The sequence below is a fragment of the Herpailurus yagouaroundi genome, unplaced genomic scaffold (genome assembly GCF_014898765.1).
Source record: "Herpailurus yagouaroundi ecotype Mexico unplaced genomic scaffold, PumYag 188, whole genome shotgun sequence".
Classification (NCBI taxonomy): Eukaryota; Metazoa; Chordata; class Mammalia; order Carnivora; family Felidae; genus Herpailurus; species Herpailurus yagouaroundi.
The window spans coordinates 30,329,041-30,348,550 of NW_024412419.1; the positions used below are offsets into that span (position 1 = coordinate 30,329,041).

Here is a 19,510-nt window from a genome sequence, read left to right on the forward strand (position 1 = left end):
ACTTTGTCTTCGGTTCTAAGTAAAGACCAAACCTGTGAAGAATAGGGACTAGTGGCCAGCAGGGGTTCTGGGTACCAGTGAGGCTGGCCACTGCCATCTCTGTGGGCTCCTTAGAGCAAGCTGCCACTTAGAATCCTGAGACTCCAGGGAGCGATGCAAAACGAGGCAGCCCTCCCCGCCCCGCCCCCCCCCCCCCCACTCCACGCGTCCAATTTCAGAACTCTTGGCTGAAATGTGATGGTGTTATTGTTTCTTCCTCTCCAGGGTGCCATTTTGATTTTTATGGGGATTGTTGTCCTCACTATGAAGGCATCTGTTATTGAAATGTTCCTTGGTAAGTACTTTTATATGTGTATCTGGATACACTTTTAACATTTTCCTAAAGTCCAAAGAATCTTGCCAAGAAAAGGTTTAAACCAAGACAGTGCATGTAAACAGCACAGTGTATCTTTTTATGATACATAGTTTGGAGGGAAGTTTCAGTGAGAATGTTAGCTGTGGATCAAATTCAGGATGTAAGTGTGTATATATTTTTGTATAAGGCAAATGTATGTATTACATGTTTGTACATATTACACACATTTATATGCATATATCTGTGCATTCTTCAGCAACTAGCCAACATTGCAGATAGAGCACATTTAAGGATTCTGAATTTGGGAACATTCTTGTTTCTTATTCCTCAAAAAAAAAAAAAATTATTATCACTGACATGACCTTACTTGTAACCACTGGTGACCCATACTTTTGGAGATGAAACCCTTACCCATTATCAGCAGGGAACACAATTTTGGGTAGGCTCTGGAGGAGCAGCAGCTCGCCCAGAAGAGAGAAGAGGGTTGACGGGTTTAGCTTTAAGCCCAAGGGTAATCTTCTAGTAATTTCAACCCCACTGCACCCCAACCATGTTGGATAGAGTGACCCCACGGATGGCTGTGATACTAATGCCAGGGAAGTGTGCAAAGCCCTTTCAGGCAGTCTATCTGTTCACTAGGGCTGCCACAACACAATACCACAAACCGGGGGTGGGGGTGGGGGTGGAGGGTGCTTCAAATGGCAAGATTTTATTCGCTCACTGTCCTGAAAGCTAGAAGTCCAAACTCAGAGTGTCAGCAGGCTTGGTTTCTTCAGAGGGCTGTGGTGGAGAGTCTGTTCCATGCCTCTCTCTCAGCTTCTGGTTGTTTGCGGGCCATCTTTGGCACTTCTTAACGTCACACCCCTCTGTGTGTGCATCTGTGTGTGCGCCCAAATTTCCCCCTTCTTATAACACTTATAATCCAACATATTGGATTAGAGGCCCAACCTAGTCCAGTAGGACCGCATCAGAACTTAAATCGTTACATCTGCAAGCAGCCTATTTCAAAATGAGGTCATATTCGGTATTGGGGGCTGGGACTTCAACATATGAATCTAGGATGGACAAAATTAAACCCATAACATAGTCTGAATGTTCAAGGTCTGTGCAGAGGGCGTCTACACAGCAGAGTTGGCAAATGGAAGAGAAAGAGGTAACACAGCTGAGAAGGCAAGAGGGCTTTCACCTGGTGGAAGGAGACTAGACTGGGAGTCGGAGGGTTCACATGGGTTCTGGTCCAGACTCCTCCACCAACCTGCTGAAGGATATTCACCTGGGAAACTCAGGCTCCTTCACTTGGACCTTGTCCTTTGAGAGGCTGCCCCCTCCCACAATCACTCGTCTGTTAGCAGGTTTCTTATTTAGGGCAGGTAGAGAGTCAGAAATAAGAAGGCTTTAGTGACTGTAAAACAAACAAAACAAGCAAACCCTGAGGCCATTTCATACTCAGCATGTCCCCTGCATCACAGAACCAAGAAGGAAGACTTGACTGTCCTTCCTGGTCCCAGCCTGACTCAGCCTGCCTTTCTGCAAAACTCTCTCCCCTCAGGGCTACTCATTCAGAAAGTGAGAAATCAAAGTAGACAAAGGAGACTCCTGTCACAAAAATCCCCTCTCTGTGTCCTCACACGTCTGCCTCCCTGGCATCTCTCTTGTTCATCTGCTGGTCTCCATCCCAGGACCATTTCCCTGTCATGCTCCTTGGTACCCATGACAGCCTCCCTGCCCCAAATCCTGACCCCTCTAACTCCTTCTCTCCCATACCCCAATCTCTCTAAAGCCCATGTCTGATCACCACTCTTGAATTAAACTCCTCAGTATTTCCCTTTTGTCTTTGAGATGGGGTCCTATCAATTAAAGTGCCTTGCTTGTTGGGGAGGCCTTCCTGATATGGCCCTTGCTGTCTTCTGTGCTCTTTGCTCCCCAGGGAGTCCACTCTGGCTTCCAGGGACCTGAAAAGTACTGACTTTCTCATTCCCCTGAGACTCACATCATTTCTCCCCTCCAGGCCTTTGACCATGCTGTTCCCCTTCCTGGAATGTTCTTCCTCTTGCCTCCATACCTCCCCAAGCCCTACTGGTCCTCAGAAACCTTCCCTCAGCCCCTCATTTGATCAGGCCATCTTTCTAAGTGTCCCATTGCACCCTGTATTGATTCTCATCATAGCTGCATGGCATTTGCCTTGCCACTAGCCCAGGTCCCCCAAAGCTGTGAACTCGTTGAGGGCAAGAGCTGGTGCATCGCCAGTGCTTGACACATCCCACCGGCACTCAAGAATAATCGTGAAATTAATTGTTCTCCTTAGGGATGCTGGATTTCTAAGGTATCAGAGTCCAACTCTGTACCCCATTCTGATGTGTGGGTTTTTTCACCACACGAAGTGATTCCCCAACACCAGCTGAATGTCCTGTAATTTAACTCAATTCTGACTCTACCTACCTGAAGACGGCGTCAGATTCAACAACTGCACCTATGGGGAGCAAGTGGTATACATGGGCTAAGACAGTAGCCAGCAAACTTGCGTTCTGGTTCCAACTTCTGCCCCCAAATAACTGCCGCTTTAGCCAAGGTGTTAACCTTGAACTTTGTTTCTTTTTTATAAAATAAAAGGATAACCTGCAAAGCTCCTCCCAGCTTTAATATTTGTGATCTGAAGCATAACTGTATGATTTATATGATTGTAGAGAGTAAGTTGTCCTGTCTTTGCTATGAAGCTCTGATTTATTTAATGCCAGATGTTTCATTGAGAACATAATCCCAAATTAAAGCATGGGGGAAATTTGAACTGCTTTAAAATGACCTGCCTCGTAAATCAGTTTTCAGGAAGGCATTGTGGACACTTAAAGAGAACCAGAGCTGGATAGTGTTTAAAGAGGTAAAAACAGATTGTAATCAGGAACTATTGCAGTAGAGGAGATCGCACTATAGAACTGGACTCAAATCCAAATACAACAAGAACATGGAGATTTCTATCCAAGCAGCAAGTCGCATGGGTCAGTGGATGGAAATTACTGAGTGAAGACATCAAGGGTGGGGGGTTCTTGCTAAAGGCAGACCAGGGCGATCAGGTATCAAGGGTGGAGGATTCTCTGTAAACAGGATTCTTGCTAAAACCGAGTGATGCAGAATCAACAAGGAGAGACAATGAAGCCCACAGTCAAAGGCCAGCTGGGAAGAGGGTCTGGAGGAGTTGAATTAAAGTTTGGTCAAGGAGAGAGTTTTTGTCAACACCACCGGAGTTAGTGTCTTCAGGGGTCCTGAAGGGATCTATCAAAAAGTTTATGGGCTAAAACAAGGCACTTCCATAAAAGTTCTGGGCACATAATAAGTTTTCAGTAAGTACTTCCTGATTTGGTCATTGATTAGATGTTCTGGCCCTTCATGTCTTTTCTTGAAAGTAAGTGAATTCTGATTATAATTCATTATTGATAGGGAGAACTGGGACACAAGTGCCTATTAATCATACCAATGATTTTGGAATGGACTTTGCATTATCATAAGCATATATGATTTCAACATGACCCAATTATAAAACATTTTGCCTTTTTCTAATTGTAAAAGAAACATATTCTACATAAAATATGGAATACATATATGGAATACACTATAAAATGGGGAAAATATAGAAAATAGAAATGATAATTCCATCATTAACATTTTGCTATGTTATTTCCCTCTGCATATATTCTAACTTTGTCAGAATCATTCTTAAGTTTAGAACTGAGCACTTGCCGTTTAATATTCTTTAACACATCATTTGTAATAAATGCTCAGGATACCCCCATTGTTGGGATATTTCCAACATTTCATTATTTCCAGATTGCCATTATATATAATGCTGTAATGGACATTTGTTTACCTCACTTTTTATCTTTATCTCTAATTATAACTTGGGATATATTCCTAGGGGCATATTTTCTAGGACAAAGAATAGAAATATTTTTAAGGCTACTGACATATATTGCCAAATGACTTTCCAGAATGACTGTACCTGCTTAGACTTTACCAGCAGTGTACCTAAATGCCATCATCTCAAATCCATGCCAAGATTAAGTATAATCTTGTATTCAATATTTACTGACATGATAAGAGAAACTATCATGTTTGGCTTTACCTTGCATTTCTTGTCATTAATGAGACCGAACATCATTTTAAGCCAACTCATTTGTATTTATCTATAAGCTATCTGGATGATAATTTATTTAAATTGAATTTTAAAACAATCACACCTCAGCCCTCTCAACTGTACTCATGGCTGCTCTAAAGAGGAAGAGAGTGAGAAGTGGGGGAAAATCTTTTCTTTGAAAAAGTAATATCAACAGTTCGTTGGTTTGGTAATTTCAAGTACTACTATCAAAAGGTGAGAACCGTATTCCCTTTATTCAACGTTACTCAAAACTAGAATACTGAATTTTCAACAATTGAGAAGTATTGCAACAAATTTCATAAACCATGATTGCCTTGGAACTTTGGCCTCTAGATTTAACATCCTCAGGCCTTCTAGACACTAATGGCCTCCATAGCCCGGTGACTAGCTACTGCTACAGAAGGGATTGGCTTTCAGACCTGTGGTCCACTTTGTCCTTGGAAGTGAGTATTGGCCATCCATCCCCGCGCTCTGCCTGACTTCCTAAGAAAGGCAACACAAGACTGATTTTTCTCTTTCCCAAATTCAACAGTCAATTCACCATTTCCAGTGCAGGGAGGGAAGCCTTATATGTGAGGAATGAAGACTTGCTCCAGGGCTCAAGCACATTTGCAGCCTTATTGACCAGCCCTCCCCTTGAGGAGTGGTTTCTGGAGAGTTTTAATTAACAAGCATCTAGGCCAAGGAGAGGGCCTCTGCGTTCCATTGAAAATAATGACTTTATTAACCACTGTGGTAAAACTGAGCCCAGTTATGCATGTTTTCAGCCTGGAGGGTCATGGGGAAGCAAATGCGAGTGATGGGGTGGTCTTACCGAAGTATTTATAGTCCTAATGATACAGAGACTTGTAAACCACTTGCCACAGGCACACAGACCTGGGAGGACAGTATTTGGTTTTCCACAAATATTGATACCCAAATGTATTACTTACTATTTCATTTACTCCTTCTACTTGCTTAATTTTCTTCTATATACTTATTTAGTACTTGCTTTTTTTTTTTTTTTTAATATTCTAGGGCTCGTTGTTTTCGTGGATAAAATGAAGATGTGTCTTTGCACAGAGTTAAATGACACAGAGACCACTATAAAAATTAGACCTCCAGGACACTCACACCCACCCAAACCCCAGAAGTAAATAACACGTAAATAATGTCTGCCTTCATTCCACCTGGCTCGACTTCTGGGTCTCATTCAGTTCTCTTTCATGTGTCTGTTCTTGCAGGATATGGTATGTCAACTGTCCAGGCCTCCGCTTAACATTAAAGGTCGAAACTGGGGATAATTCAAGGGCTGTACCATTGGTGCAGACTAGCTAATCACAAGATAAATACAAAGTTTTCTTAACGAATGCTGGTGACATTTTCCTTCAAAGGTAGTTGCCAGTTCAAGAATTCCTAAGTCCACGTATGCTTACATTGAGCATCTGAGTTGTGTTACACACACACACACACACACACACACACACACACACACGGCAGGAAGTAGAATGCCTGTTTTGATTACTCTATCTCTCCATGTTTACCTCTGGAGTCCCAACCCCATCCACAAAGTGAGTTCTCAAAAACGTGGCTAAAATAGAGACGCGTGAAACAGTACCAGCTTTGGGTGGGTAGGGTAGAAGGGAGACCTAGAGAGGAAGGAAGGAGAATGGAGAATTGACCAGCCTTTTGAAGGGAAAACATTGCTTTTCTATCTGCAGGTAGAATTCGCATTGGTAGAGACATGAGTGTTTTCAGACATTGCTAATAAAAAAAATGCTATGAGAAATATTCATAATACATATTGAAATTTTAAGTGGGCATGTCTCTCAGACAAGAAATCCTGTTTGGAAATTTATTTAAAGGAAATAACAAAGGATCCGTGTGGAGATGAAGCAATTTATATCAAATCAGATGTTAGCTAAATTCTGATACATCCATACAGTGCAATACCTTGCCCACACTTAAAATTATTGTGAGAGGCACATTTAATGACATGAAAAAGTGTTTGTATATATCCTCAAGTAGAAATAAGTTATAAAACATTGTAAACGGTGTGAGCATGATCAAAGGTTTGTTTGAGCACCTGCATGAATAAGTACACATATAGAAAAAAACCCAAAAATATTATACTCTTGTGTTCATCTATATTTATATTTTCCTTACTGTTCTTTGTGTTTTTTACATCCTTCAGTGAGGAACGTGTACTATTTTGGAAATAAGAAAAACTGGCCAATGTTATTTTTTAAAAACACAAGGCTCAAACTGGTAACGTGACTTCGAACTAAAAAGGAGAGAGTTCCCCCCTCCTTCCTCTGGTGTTACACCTCCTGAAGACAGCCGTCTCCAAAAGCTGTTCTATTCCTGTTTCTGAGGGGAAAGGTCACCTACCTGCAGTTGGCCTTGATGGGGCACAGAACCGGGTGCTGCACCAACAGGGGACACCCAGGTCACACCTAAGACCCTGCGACCAGTCCCCCTCTTCTCCCCAGCCCCCCCCCTCCTAGTGTACCTTTCCCTGCCAGCCCTCCCTTTCTCACTCGCATGCACATGCGCAGACATGCACACAAGCACACAGGCATGCGCATGCGCATGGAGTTCTCAGCCTAGAGGGGAATTAGCCATTTGGAAACTGAGTGTGGACCGGAGGAAAGAGCGCCAGGAGAGCTCGGTGCTCATCCTTCCTCTATCATTTATTTCTGCACCGAGCAAAGAGTAGACTTCTCCAGGCCCACATTTCCTCCTTTGGAAATTGGAGAGAGGGGAGTTGATGTGGTGAAATGTGAAGAAAAGCAAAGGGCAGGTATCCAAGAGATGTTTTTGAAAGGCCTGTTTCCGCGGAGGACAAAAACACAAACTAATCATCTTATTTCCCCGACCTTCATTTAAGGGAAAATTAGTTCCACCAATGAGAATATTTTAACATGGGATCGAAGCAAAGATAAGGGTCAAAGGAAAGTGTTTAGGTAAAATGATACTGATTAGGTTTTCTTCAATTTTTTTTTTCATGTAGTTTTGCTGGCGACTGGAATACACTCAAATAAAGACATGACAAAGAAGATTAAAAGGCCCAAGTTAAGTAAGTAAAACTGCAGTTCCTTACTAGCATAAGACTTGTATCTCCCGTGTATTGGGCTGTTATGCTTGTTTCAGATAATTCGGAAGGTTTGGGGTTTCTTGGTCTTCCTTCAATTACTTTGCATTCAGTCTAATTAGTAGTAATTATTATTTACCACCTACTTCATTCCACAAAAGCATCTGAAATAGGAGCGCTGATTTTAGGGTAAAAGATATGTGGTCCCATCATATTGGAAAACTTCAAAATGTACATACAAAGGCTGGGCAACACTAAGTCTCTATGGCTAAGCTGGAGTAGCTAGTTTCTTGCCATTGAAATGCTGTCTCAATTCTCCATACCAGAAAATTGAGTCTGGCTAATGCAAACATGTTCACCTTCCAGCATGCTCTGGGATAAGAAGGTAAATCTCACAGAAAAGCGCATAAGGTTTCACACCTCATCAGTGGAAAGAGGAAAAATAAATTTCATTTTTGGATAATAGATCAGTTAAAATTAGATGACAGAAAACCCAGAATAACAATTGCTTAAATAGGAGCAAAGCTTCTTTCTCCTGTAAACATAGTCAGTTTGGGCTTTTATGGAAGGTTTACAGTCTCCAGGGACCTGGACCCCTTCTGTCTTGTCATTCTGCTCTCCTCAACATGGCTCTCAACTTATTGCCCAGAATGGGTGCCCCAGCTCCATCCATCACATCCACATTCCTGTCAGCAGGAAGAGATGAAGAAGGACACATACCCACCACCCCTTTAAAGATAAGTCCAGCAAGTTAAATACACCACTTCTACTTAAATGTCATTGGCCAGCTTTAAGGAAGAATGGGAAATGTCTTCATTTCAAGCATCCACATGCCTAGCTAAAAGTAAGGGATTGTATTACAGGAAAGAAGGAAGAATGGATATTGGGAAATCACTAGCAGGACAGGACATAGATGGAAAATCTCACACTCCAATACTATAAACACGCTCAGATATCTGGATCTAAATTTGTGCATTTGATGGAGGCCTAAGTGAAGGTATATTTATAAAGGACCATGAAAGAAATGCTGTAGATATAGTCAATGTTCTGTGCTTCCCACAACTGAAACTTCTTCACAGGCATTAAATTTAGATGCTGGCAATCAGCAACATTAATAATTTGAAATAAAAGAAAGATATTTGCTTCACACACCATTCTTTTTCCCTTCTGCTCCTTTAAACCCTCCATGTGGGATTTCCTGTTGAAATGAGACCAAAAGAGCAGCCATCCACAGCCTCCAAGCCTAAAATCCTAAAAAGGAATCAGTTGTTTATTTATTCCTGTGGGTACCAAGAGCCAAGAGAATCAGCCCAGGGGCAGATGTGTGTTCAAAACAATGATTGGGTTAATATGGAGACAAACGCACACCCAAGTATGAATTCCTTTGGGCTGTTTCCAGTATCTTCATTAACTCATCTACAAAAATCATGAAAGGCTCCATGATTACCATGACAACAGTTGTCAGTGACTATGAAAGCCTGTGCTAAATGACCCAAAGGCAAACCTCTTTGAGAGATCTCAAATGGATTAGATTTCTGATATGCTAAATTCTAACCTTATACTCGAAATCTCCCTGGTGATGCAGCACATTTGAATCAGTACATGCAAGAGGCCTTTTCTCTAGTTGGAAACCCTGGCACAATGATGAAATAAGGGGGGTAGGGAGATGGGGATACAGTGAAGGTAATAGCATATTCTCAAACCATGGCAATGTCTGATTCTCTACCTCAGGAGTATTTCTAAATGACAGTCTATATGGCTTGAGGCCAAAGTCATTTTCATGTTTTCTTTTCGCTGTTGTCAGTCTGCCACTGGGGTAGGTGACTGATGGCAAAGAGTCACTCCATTCATTTGATCAGTATTTATTGAGTGCCCACCAAGTACCGGTTTCTATGTTAGACACCCAGATACAACAGCGATTGAGACTCAGTCTTTGCCCTCACAGAGCTCAAAATCTAGGGAGAAAGAAAGGCAAGTCACCAGGCAGCTAAACGTACTCCAAGAATGTGGAGAAGAGCTGTATATCTGGGAGGGCTTCCTGGAGGAAGCACCACACCTACACTGATATGTGAAGACCGACTAGGTATAGACCAGGCAAAGGTGAGAAGAGAGGGATGCAAGCAGAGAGAAAACAGCACGCTTAAGGCCTGAAGAGTGGAAAGAGCTAAAAAGTAGTTTGATGTGACTGAAACATAGAGTAGGAAGTGAAGGTGTTGAGATAGGAGGTGAAGGACTAAACAGGCGTGGGATCGTGGAGAGCTTTGTTACCGTGCCCGGGAATCTGGACTTCCTTATGAGGGCTATGGGAATATCTCAGCGCACATTATTTTGGTTGCAATCAGCATAACTCCAAAAGGGATTTTGGCAGGACGTGGGTGGGGGGTTGGTAGCTGGAACTCGCTGGAACCGCACCCCAGACGAAAAGTCCCCAAGAATGAGTACCTCTGCTTCTCTATGCATGTCTGCCTCACTGTCTCCCTCTCCCTCTCTCTCCCTGGTCCTCCCTCTCCCCCTCCCTTTACCCACTCTGCACATGGTGTCTGTCAATACTGACTCACATTCTTGGGAGATAGAACCTAATTGCATCATCCCAGGTGGCAGGGTGGTTTCTCAGAGAAGAATAAAGTAGTTAGGGTTGTGCTGCGGAAATAAGACCATCCTGCCAAGAAAAAAAAAAAAAATTGAAAAAACACAAAACTCTTTCTGCCAACAAATGGAGAGAGAGGAGAGAGCATGCAGTTTGTTGGTGAGGGCACGGATTTACATGCATGTACGGGTACAGTGAAAGCGTCCACTGAGTCTGCCCAGCACTTCACACGAAGGTCTACAGTGAAGTAGGAGGCACAACAATTACATTTTCTCTCATCTCCTTGAGAGGTGAATGCATGGACTCCGTGGTCGTCTCCCCTATACCTGGACAGCCCCGAGCTCCTTCTAGAAGTGAGTATTTACGGATCCACAGGTCAGAAGGCTGAAGGCCTTGCATCATAAGATCAAAAGGTGGGCCTTTTTGGAGCCCATATTCCCAGGAGACGCTCAAAAAGGAGGAGGTGGGGAGGAGGTGGTCTCCGACCTCTTCCCCAAGGAAAATGTTGTTTCATTTCCAGCTCAGCTGACACCCCAAAATGTATCTTGTAGGGAGCTACTGAAGGATTTTAGGCAGAAAAGGGAAATCATAAAAGCAAGACTTTCAACCAATCACTTTGGCCTCGGTGTGAGAACGAACTGGGTCAATGATGCTCACAGTGTGCTCCTGGACCAGCCGCACCAGCAGCACCTGGGACCTTCTGCCCCACCCCGCCCAGGCTGCTGACATCAGACATGCGAACGCCGGGTCCCAGCCATCCATGTTTTAGCAAGCCCTCCTGTAATCCCAATGCCTGGTGAAATTTGAGAACCCATGAAGTAGACAGACATCCCAGATCAGGGGTACTTGCAGATATGATTGTAAAACCATGGGTACTCATCAGTGCCCTCTGGCCCCTCTTCGGGCCAGCCCTCCGTTGGCACCAGTGCCTATTCAAGGCTAACAAGAAGAAACTAATCTGAGAGTTTTGGTGAGTGGACACTGACCCCTACGACCCATGCAGCGCTGCTCTTGACTCAGTGCCCACGACTTGGTGCCACAGGCTGGCAGAGCCAGATTGGAAATGCAGGTCTGTGTGAGGTTCAACCCCAGATGCTTCCTTAGTGCCTTCTGCCAAGCCAGCCAGGGTTTAGGAACGAAGTATCTGTTGCCTGGAGACAGATGAGGGGTGTGGGATGACTATAGGCTGACCAAATAGGAAATAAAGTAGAAGAGATGTGGAGAGAACAGGAAAAGGAGGAACCAGCGTGGGTGTCTTCCTTTGGTCTGGCCAGAAGCCATGTGCCGTACAAGTGCATCTATTCTGTCTACATGTAGACTTTGCTTTCTCTCCTTCGTCTTCTTTATCATTTCTTTTTCTTCTCATCTCCTTTTCCTTTTTCCACTTCTTTGGTCTTCCTATGGCTCCCCAGAGGCCCTCATGGATATCACTTATCTCCGTTGGGGGCCCTTCAGACCAAGAAGGTATTACATGTTGAAAATAATCTGGCATGGGAGTCTTACAAAAGGGAAAGCAAAGGTTAAAAAAAAAAAAAAAGAAATGGGAGAAGCTCTTACAAACTTACTCCTCGCTCTTATGCATGACCATTCATTTCAAGCTAATATTTTGCTTTCATGTACACAATTGTATTAGGCACAATGTAATTTCAGCACGCTTGGCTTATCACATCACTTCATTTTCTAATCAAATCAAGTCTGACTCCAAACTGCCAATTTCCAGGGGCTGAGAAATTAAAATTTCATCATTACAGGGGCTTCCTCCCTCCCTGCTCCAGTCCCTGGAAGGCTTATGCAATCTACAGTATTCAGGGAGCTCCCGTGCCCTGCTCAGTGTCCAAGCCCATGTTATCTGTAGAAGTTGGGCACTCCATTGTTTTCTGAAATGTGGGATCTTGGGAAAAATGGCGGCAGTCCCAGGACTAAGGATTCACTGTGAGGGGCACCACACCAGGTATTGCTCCCAGATGATTTTCCTCCAAGGCAGCTATTAGGGAACAGAGACATTTCCCCCACCGAGACCTACCTGCCCACTCCCACCTTCCCAGTCTTGGAAGATCATTTCCTCTCCATCACTCTTTGGGCTGACCAAGCTCAGTGCTCTCAAACAGGGGGGATTTGGAGAAACGAATTCCCAATGCGTGAGGGCTGTCTTTGGGCAACTCTGCCCTCTCTCTTGCAACCTTGAATTCCAGAGGTGGGAGAAGACAAAGGCCTGACTACCTTCTTAGAATAGTAAGGGGGTGGGGGGCGGCGGGAGGAATACAATCAGAATAAACCTAAGTGAATGTCTCAATAAATCAACCCACTGTATAGTCCATGGTAAAGCTTACCACACTATATGCAATGAGAGTTTCACCAAGTTTATTTTCAGAGGTGATTTCTCAAGGTTCTCATTTTCCTGATATGTTTTGGAGCCATGGGTCTGACCTTACTTAGAGGCACCTCAGTGGTAGACATAGTCAGTACAAACCTATTCAAGCAGTTGCTAACAAATGACCAAAATGTGGGGGCATTTTTCTCGATTGTTGTAGGCTACAAATAATTATTGAAGGGTTCGGGTATATTCATAAGACTCTTCTCCTAAGGCAGTCACTGTACTTTATGAATTTTAATTGTTAACTTCGTCTATGTGTAGATTCCACATTCAAAAAGAGCCTAGTCTTCAACTCATGAACATTTCAGGCCACACTGTAACAAACACATCATATGTTTCCCCTTAAATTATGTCCACCAGCATCTCTGGAACAATCCCTGCCAGGCAGTGTCTGTAAAGGAGGGAAAAAATCTTTTAAGTTATAAAGTCTCCTCCATGGCTTTTCTACATGTAAGGAAGCCCCAGAAGAGCCTCAGAAGCAATGGCTTCCGTTAAAAGTGGGTTCAGGCGAGATGGCATCACACAGGTGAGAGCCATGATCAGCTCCATGCAACATGTTAGCAGCCATCCATCCTGCAGAGTCCCTGACTTCAGTGAGCACCCAATCTTGTAGAAGATAAAATTAAATTATGCAAAGGTGAGACCTCCTGGACCTAATTCCCACTGCCACACACACACTAAACGAGTTTATATGGCTCCTATGTGCACTACACTTCCTCTGCTCTGTACTTATCCCACATTCTTAGAAGAGCTTTTTTATAGAGTCTGTCTTGCCATCTAGATCAAAAGCAACATGAAGACTCATTGAATGCTCGTTGAGTATTTGTTGAATGGATGGACAAATCAACAACAAAAACAACATCCAAAACCCACTATAAAATAAAGCAAAACGTGGCAGATGATTACATAAGAATAACAAGGGATGTATGAATAAGATTCATACTGGGGCACCTGGGTGGCTCAGTCGGTTAAGCGTCCGACTTCGGCTCAGGTCATGATCTCGCGGTCCGTGAGTTCAGGCCCTGCGTCGGGCTCCGTGCTGACAGCTCGGAGCCTGGAGCCTGTTTCAGATTCTGGGTCTCCCTCTCTCTCTCTGACCCTCCCCCGTTCATGCTCTGTCTCTGTCTCAAAAATAAATAAGCGTTAAAAAAAATTTAAAAAAAGATTCATACTGCTTTGATGAAGAAGCATTCGAGGTAGGACACGAACTGAAAGTAGGGCAGAGGTATGTGGGAGGGTTTTCTAGGTAGACTAAGCCCAGACATCCTGGGGAAAAAGTGGAAGATGATGTCAGGAAACAGTGAGTGATGTAGTCGGTTTAAGTGTGGGGGAGTCATGGGAGATGCAGCTGGGAAATGGGTTAGGACTAGACAAGGCCAGGTGGAGAAGCTTTGTTCTTTGCCATTGATTAGATGATGGGGACCTTCAGAGTTTCCTGAGCTGTCTACACAATGAAGACAACAATCAGTAGGATAAGTAACAGTGAGATATTCTCCAGGGCAGTAAAGCTACATTCTGAAATATTTCCATTACATTGAGTCTGTTAAAATAGTCTTAACTTGCAGTGAAATGTACAACCTTTAATCCACGTGGTTCTTTCCAATAAGTTAACCTTAATACCTTGTAAGGCATGGAAAGATTTTTGCAATCAACCTTGAAAGGTTGATGATTCCCAGAGGTACTGCCTTGGGCATGAAGAGGTAATTGTTCTGGGACTTGGTTATTTAGTGCATTGGACACTGATGAAGAGACAGCTCTGGGTGGTTGTCAGATTTGGGCAGAACACACACACAGCTTCCCGAGTAGGCTCACGTGTTGTTAGCTGTAGCAACTTGTGAGTAACCTTCAGTGCTTGCTTGCTTCTTAGACACCTGGTACCAACACCAGTGTGTTCTCCACACAGAATGGTGTGTGTGCCCTTTCTCAGACCATGAAACAGGAAGAGGATTCACTTTCTAGCCCTCCTTCTGAGGTGGGAGTGAGAAGGGAGGTGCACTCTCTGTGTTGCAGATTTTTAGTTGAGCAAACTCTACCATGGCACTTGTCAGAAATAACAGGAAAACAATGGGATAAATGCACAGATGAGTGCGTGCACGCGCACACACACACACACACACAAATTTTCAAGAAATATTCACCCACTGGTGGTTGTCAGTGACCTCTGAGTTCAGGAAAACCCTTAGGATTAGATTAGGGAAGAGTAATTTAATTCTTTACGGAAGTTACGGACGAAGTAAACAGGTGGAAGCGGCAAAACTTTGGCTTTAGAGCCAGAGACCTGAGTGCGGGTCTGCCACTTACTTAGTACTTGGGCTTGGGCAAGTCAACTCACTTCTCTGAAATGTAGAAATAATATACCTCTCAAGGTTTTGTAGGGTTCAAGTGAAAGAAAAAATGTGTATTAGAGTCCTTTGAAAACTAAAAATAGGTTATTTTTAGAGACACAAACTTTTGCAGCTGCCCAAAAGCTGTGTTGCCACAGATAGATTAACCTCTGTTCTCCAGTCACTCCTTCATCGCTGTCCTTCCATAGCATATGGAAGCCTGGTTAGAAGGACCAACCTTTATAGAGTTTTTAAGAAGTGCTTAAAGCTTGAGCTTGGAGTTACCTGTTGAGGCACATGCTCTCTACTGGGTTTGCCTTTGTAAACAATTTCCATCACATGCCTTATGTTTCCCTCCAGTGTCGCTTGATATAGTCTTCTTAAGGAATCTTTTATGACCAAAGGAAAATATTTTTAACCCCAAGCCTTCACATCTTGGCAAAAGCTTGTCTCAGGGAAAATGTGGTATAGTGTTAGAATCAGACATGTTAGAGTTCAAATCCAGCCCCACCTCTAACTAATGCTGTCATTCCATCATCTAGAGTGATGTCGTCCCAGTGTTAGCTTGGCCACCATGGATCCTCAGATGCCAGATTAAACCTGTATGAATACCAGTTCCATAATCTTTTAAAAAGTCTGGAGCATTCCCCATGATTTCTGGAGAATCTGCAATGAACTTCATGATTTCTCTACCTAGTCACTCCTGTGTTGCAATGGCCTTCCTGTTCCACCCTGCCCTGTGATTCAGCTACTTTACTAACTTGTACAAGAAACTTCCCTGCATCTGATGTTTTATCATATTTTGGAGCTTTTACTATGGACTTTCCAGGATCAACAGAAGAGGTCATCTTGTAGAGCATAAAATCTTCTGCCAGCACCTCATTTCACCCTCGCTCTCTCTCCCTTACCATCTCATGCCCCTACCTCCCTCTCAAGCCCCTTTTACACATAGATGCTTCTCCTTGCCTCTCTGAAGAGTTCAGCCCACACACAGGTCCTTGGAAGCTCAGCCTCTATCCCGAGTAGGCTTATCAATAAATTTCTTCTGAAAAAAAAAAGCTATTGTACAGTCCTGGAAAGAGGGCTAGCAAAAACAATTTCTGACATCTTGGTTATGGCAGGATTATTAATTCATCTAGTCCCCATGTGATTTGACCCCTGCTGACCTCCCAGTCTGTATCAGAGATCTCGCTCTCCCTCCTCCACTGTTCTCTACACACACTGGCCTCCTTTATATTCTTCAAACCACCAAGCCCATTCCCACATTAGGGTTTTTGCACTGGCTCTTCTTTCTGTCTGAAGGCTCCTTCTTCTAGGATTTTGTTGCCTAGCACATTCTCATCACCAAGTAACAGTGGTAGGAGATTAAGTAGACAGGAGTACAGGGACCAAGTCCTTTGGGTCTTGTAGACCATCTCAAGGAGCTTGGACATTATCCTAAGGGCAATAAGAAGCCAATGAGGGTTTTAATCAGGAAACTGATGAAATGTGATTACATTTTTTTTAAGAATCACCCTAACTGTCTAATGGGGAAAGCTTGGGGCAAAGGGTGGGCAACATGGAAGGAAGAAGACAAGATAGGTGGCTATTATGTTAATAGTCCAGACAGGAAATGTTGGTGACTTGGACCAAGATGGAGGTAGAGAGAAATAGCAGATTTGGAAATAAAACTAGTAAGATTTGCTAATGGACCAGTTCATTCATTCATCCATTCATTCATTCAGCAGACATTTTTGATCAGCAGTAAACAAAGCAGACAAGAATCCTTACTTTTGTGGAATATATATTCCAGGAGGTAGATGAAGATCTGACTGAAACTGGGGCCTTGACAAGTAGTAACATTTACACAGATATAAGAAAGAGGGTTCCAGGTGTGGGAAATGATACAAGCCAAGTTTGCAAGATGACATGCATTTGAAAAGTGCCAGGAGCAATATTGGCAAGCCCAGAAGTCCTGTGGAGGGGATTGGGAAAGGCCTTAAGGATTCTGAAATTTTTCCACGGGCAGCAAAATAGTATTGATGGCTTTTGCCCAAAGATTCAAGGTGGTCAAGGACCGTTTAAGAAAAATGGGCAAGAATGCTTTGCAAAAGAAGTCACCACCAAGGAAGGATTCACATGATCTGGTCACTGGGCATGAGGATCAAGGAGACAGTTCATCTTCAAATTTTATTTAAAGGTCATTTTTATTTCATTAATGTTTTTGCATAATTATCTTAAAAATTGGACTTTGCTTGAGTTCAATAGCACACTCTAACAAATTTCACATTCAGTTTCAAATTTCTAACAAATCAAATTTCACATCAAAACTGTTTATACATAAGTGCTTTTATGTTATAATAATTCCTCCTCATAAGCTGCCAGGAGGCAACCTTACAAAGGGCTTCTCTTAACTGATTAGGAAACCTATCTGTTTTCCAGAAGCAATGTAGCTCACCTGGGATCAGTGAAAAGATGAATAGAAAACAAGTATTCCGTTTGATTTGGTCTGCTATGTGATTGGCGTATTGTATGCGACATTACCCAGTCTGATAGCCCATCACCTGATCCGTTGTTAGATCAGGCAGAAGACCTACCTCTAGTATTCCTGTGTTGTATGAAATAGTGACTCAGACAGTACCAGTTTTGCCCAGGGACCCGCTGAGATCCATACAGCAAACACAGGACCTCAGTGAGCAGCAACTAAAGTTCATCTCTCAGTTCTAATCATCTGGGTTGTAAGCGGTTCCCTGTTGCCTATGGCTGGTGCCAAGGACCTCCAGGAAGAAATCTTGGCGGATTCTGCAATGCTTTCACATGAGCTCTGTCAATGAAAGTGATAGTGACCATGAGAAAGCAAGGTAACCTAAAGGCATCCTACTAGGGAGAAGAAGAGTATATGGCCAAGGAACAGGTCTCTGTGCAAAGGTTCCACCCAAGCAGTTCTGGACAACCCTAGCATCTCTGTGACTTCAGCCCCGGGCTCCCTCACCACCATGGCACCTGTCTACTCTGGAAGGACCGGGAGAGGCTCTCGTCTTGCTTTCTTCAAACGTTGCTGGCAGTAAACCTTTTGATGACTTCTAGGTTATCCCCTGAAGTTGACAGTAGGGAAGCAGCGCGCGTTGCCCACCCCTCACCAGGCATTTGCCAAAGGTCTTCCTCCTCCCCTCAGACCTGAGGATGATACTTCCTGAGCTGCCTTAATTTTGTCTTGTCCTCTTAAGGAAGTCTTAGTTCTGCACGGTTGAGATAAAACCCAGAGAAGGGTGAAGGGAGATACGAAAATGAACCTGAACAACAAAAGAGAAAGAAAAAGGAAAGGAAAACCTAAGCTGTAAGATCAGAGTGGTTCAAAAGTATTCAGAGGAAATGCAAAGAGAAATCACTTCCTTTGGGCTATAAGTGGATGGATGAAAGATTCTTCGAGGTTACAAGAAAACAGGCTACTTCACAAATAACTGGGGGAATACTTTAAAGAACCAAACTGTGGTTTCTATACTCAAAGAAAAGTGGCCCCCAAAATGCAAATGGCCGCTTCCTCCTGAGGCTGGATTCAGACATTACACTTCCCAGTGATTTGGGCAATTACTTTTAATTAGCTCACTCTCTCCAGCTTAATTTTCTGTACAAATTTAACAAATATTTGACCTTTAGCCACACTTTGCCATTGCACTCTGTTTTTCCAAAGTACATGAGCATATGTGCTTGATTTCATTTTTCCCTGCTATGGGTTGAGTTAATTCACTGATTTTGCTAATCCAATTGGGTGCAGTTAATACAGAGCTTATTTAGGGCACTTCCAGGCCTTTGTAAAAAATGAAACAAACACCCCTTGAGGGAAAGGGGAACTTGATTAGCAGGAAGCAAAATATTCCCATGTGACATTTCCCCCCCCCCCCACTTGTCTTTTTAAAACAACTATTTCATGGAAAATCCTTTGCGTGTGTTGTGTATACCTTAAAGTCTTTCAGTAGCGTTGATCACTGTGTAATACTCAGGCAATAAGCTTCCAGATATACCCCCATTTATTCCACTCCAGAAGATTTGGGTTGGCCTCCAGGAGAGCCAAAGTCACATCCACATTAAATCCCAGTTCGCAGAGCTGGTCACCTCCTGGTTCAAATCCCTAAGAACCAAGAAGGTATGCTTCCGTTTTGTGTCCATGTAAAGGAGCAGATGCATTTGGGGGTGGGGAAGTGGTGTGCGGAAGGGAGGAGAGCCGAACACGTCCACTTACGCCCAGGGATCAATTAACTAATTTAAGGAGACACTACACTGGCGTCTTCAGCCCCCAAATTGCTTACAAAAGAAAAAAAAAAAAGATATTCTGAGACTCAAAATAGTAAATGCAGACTTGAGTATCGGGATTTAAGAGAATGAAAGATAAAAGGAAAATAGCTTTGGAGAGGAGGCAACCTGTGGTAGGGAGAAGAAAACCACAGGCTGTTCTGAGCACAGCACTCCGCTTCTTAACCTAGACCACAAATTGTTTTAGCCTGTGATCAGACTCAGCCCCCCCCCCCCCCCCCGGGGGAGGAGGGCTTCCAATATCGTCTGGGAGGAGCTTAGGAAAAGAGCAGAAGTTCTAACATCAGTTTTCTCTGCAGTCTGAGAGAAATGCAACTCTGCTCCATTCAGGTACATAAGGGTTAAAAGAGAGAGAGTGGG

The 19,510-nt window shown here is 43.4% G+C and overlaps 1 protein-coding gene across 3 annotated transcripts in view; it reads left to right on the forward strand.

Moving 5' to 3' along the window:
- Positions 1–19,510, forward strand: part of VIT (vitrin) — a 105,355-nt gene that overhangs the window by 22,936 nt on the left and 62,909 nt on the right. For all 3 annotated transcript variants that reach the window (XM_040496509.1, XM_040496507.1, XM_040496508.1), the window contains exons 2-3: positions 265–334; positions 7,495–7,560. In XM_040496509.1, coding sequence (XP_040352443.1) covers positions 283–334; positions 7,495–7,560 — 118 coding nt within the window. In that variant the 5' untranslated portion in view covers positions 265–282. The remainder of the gene's footprint in view (positions 1–264; positions 335–7,494; positions 7,561–19,510) is intronic.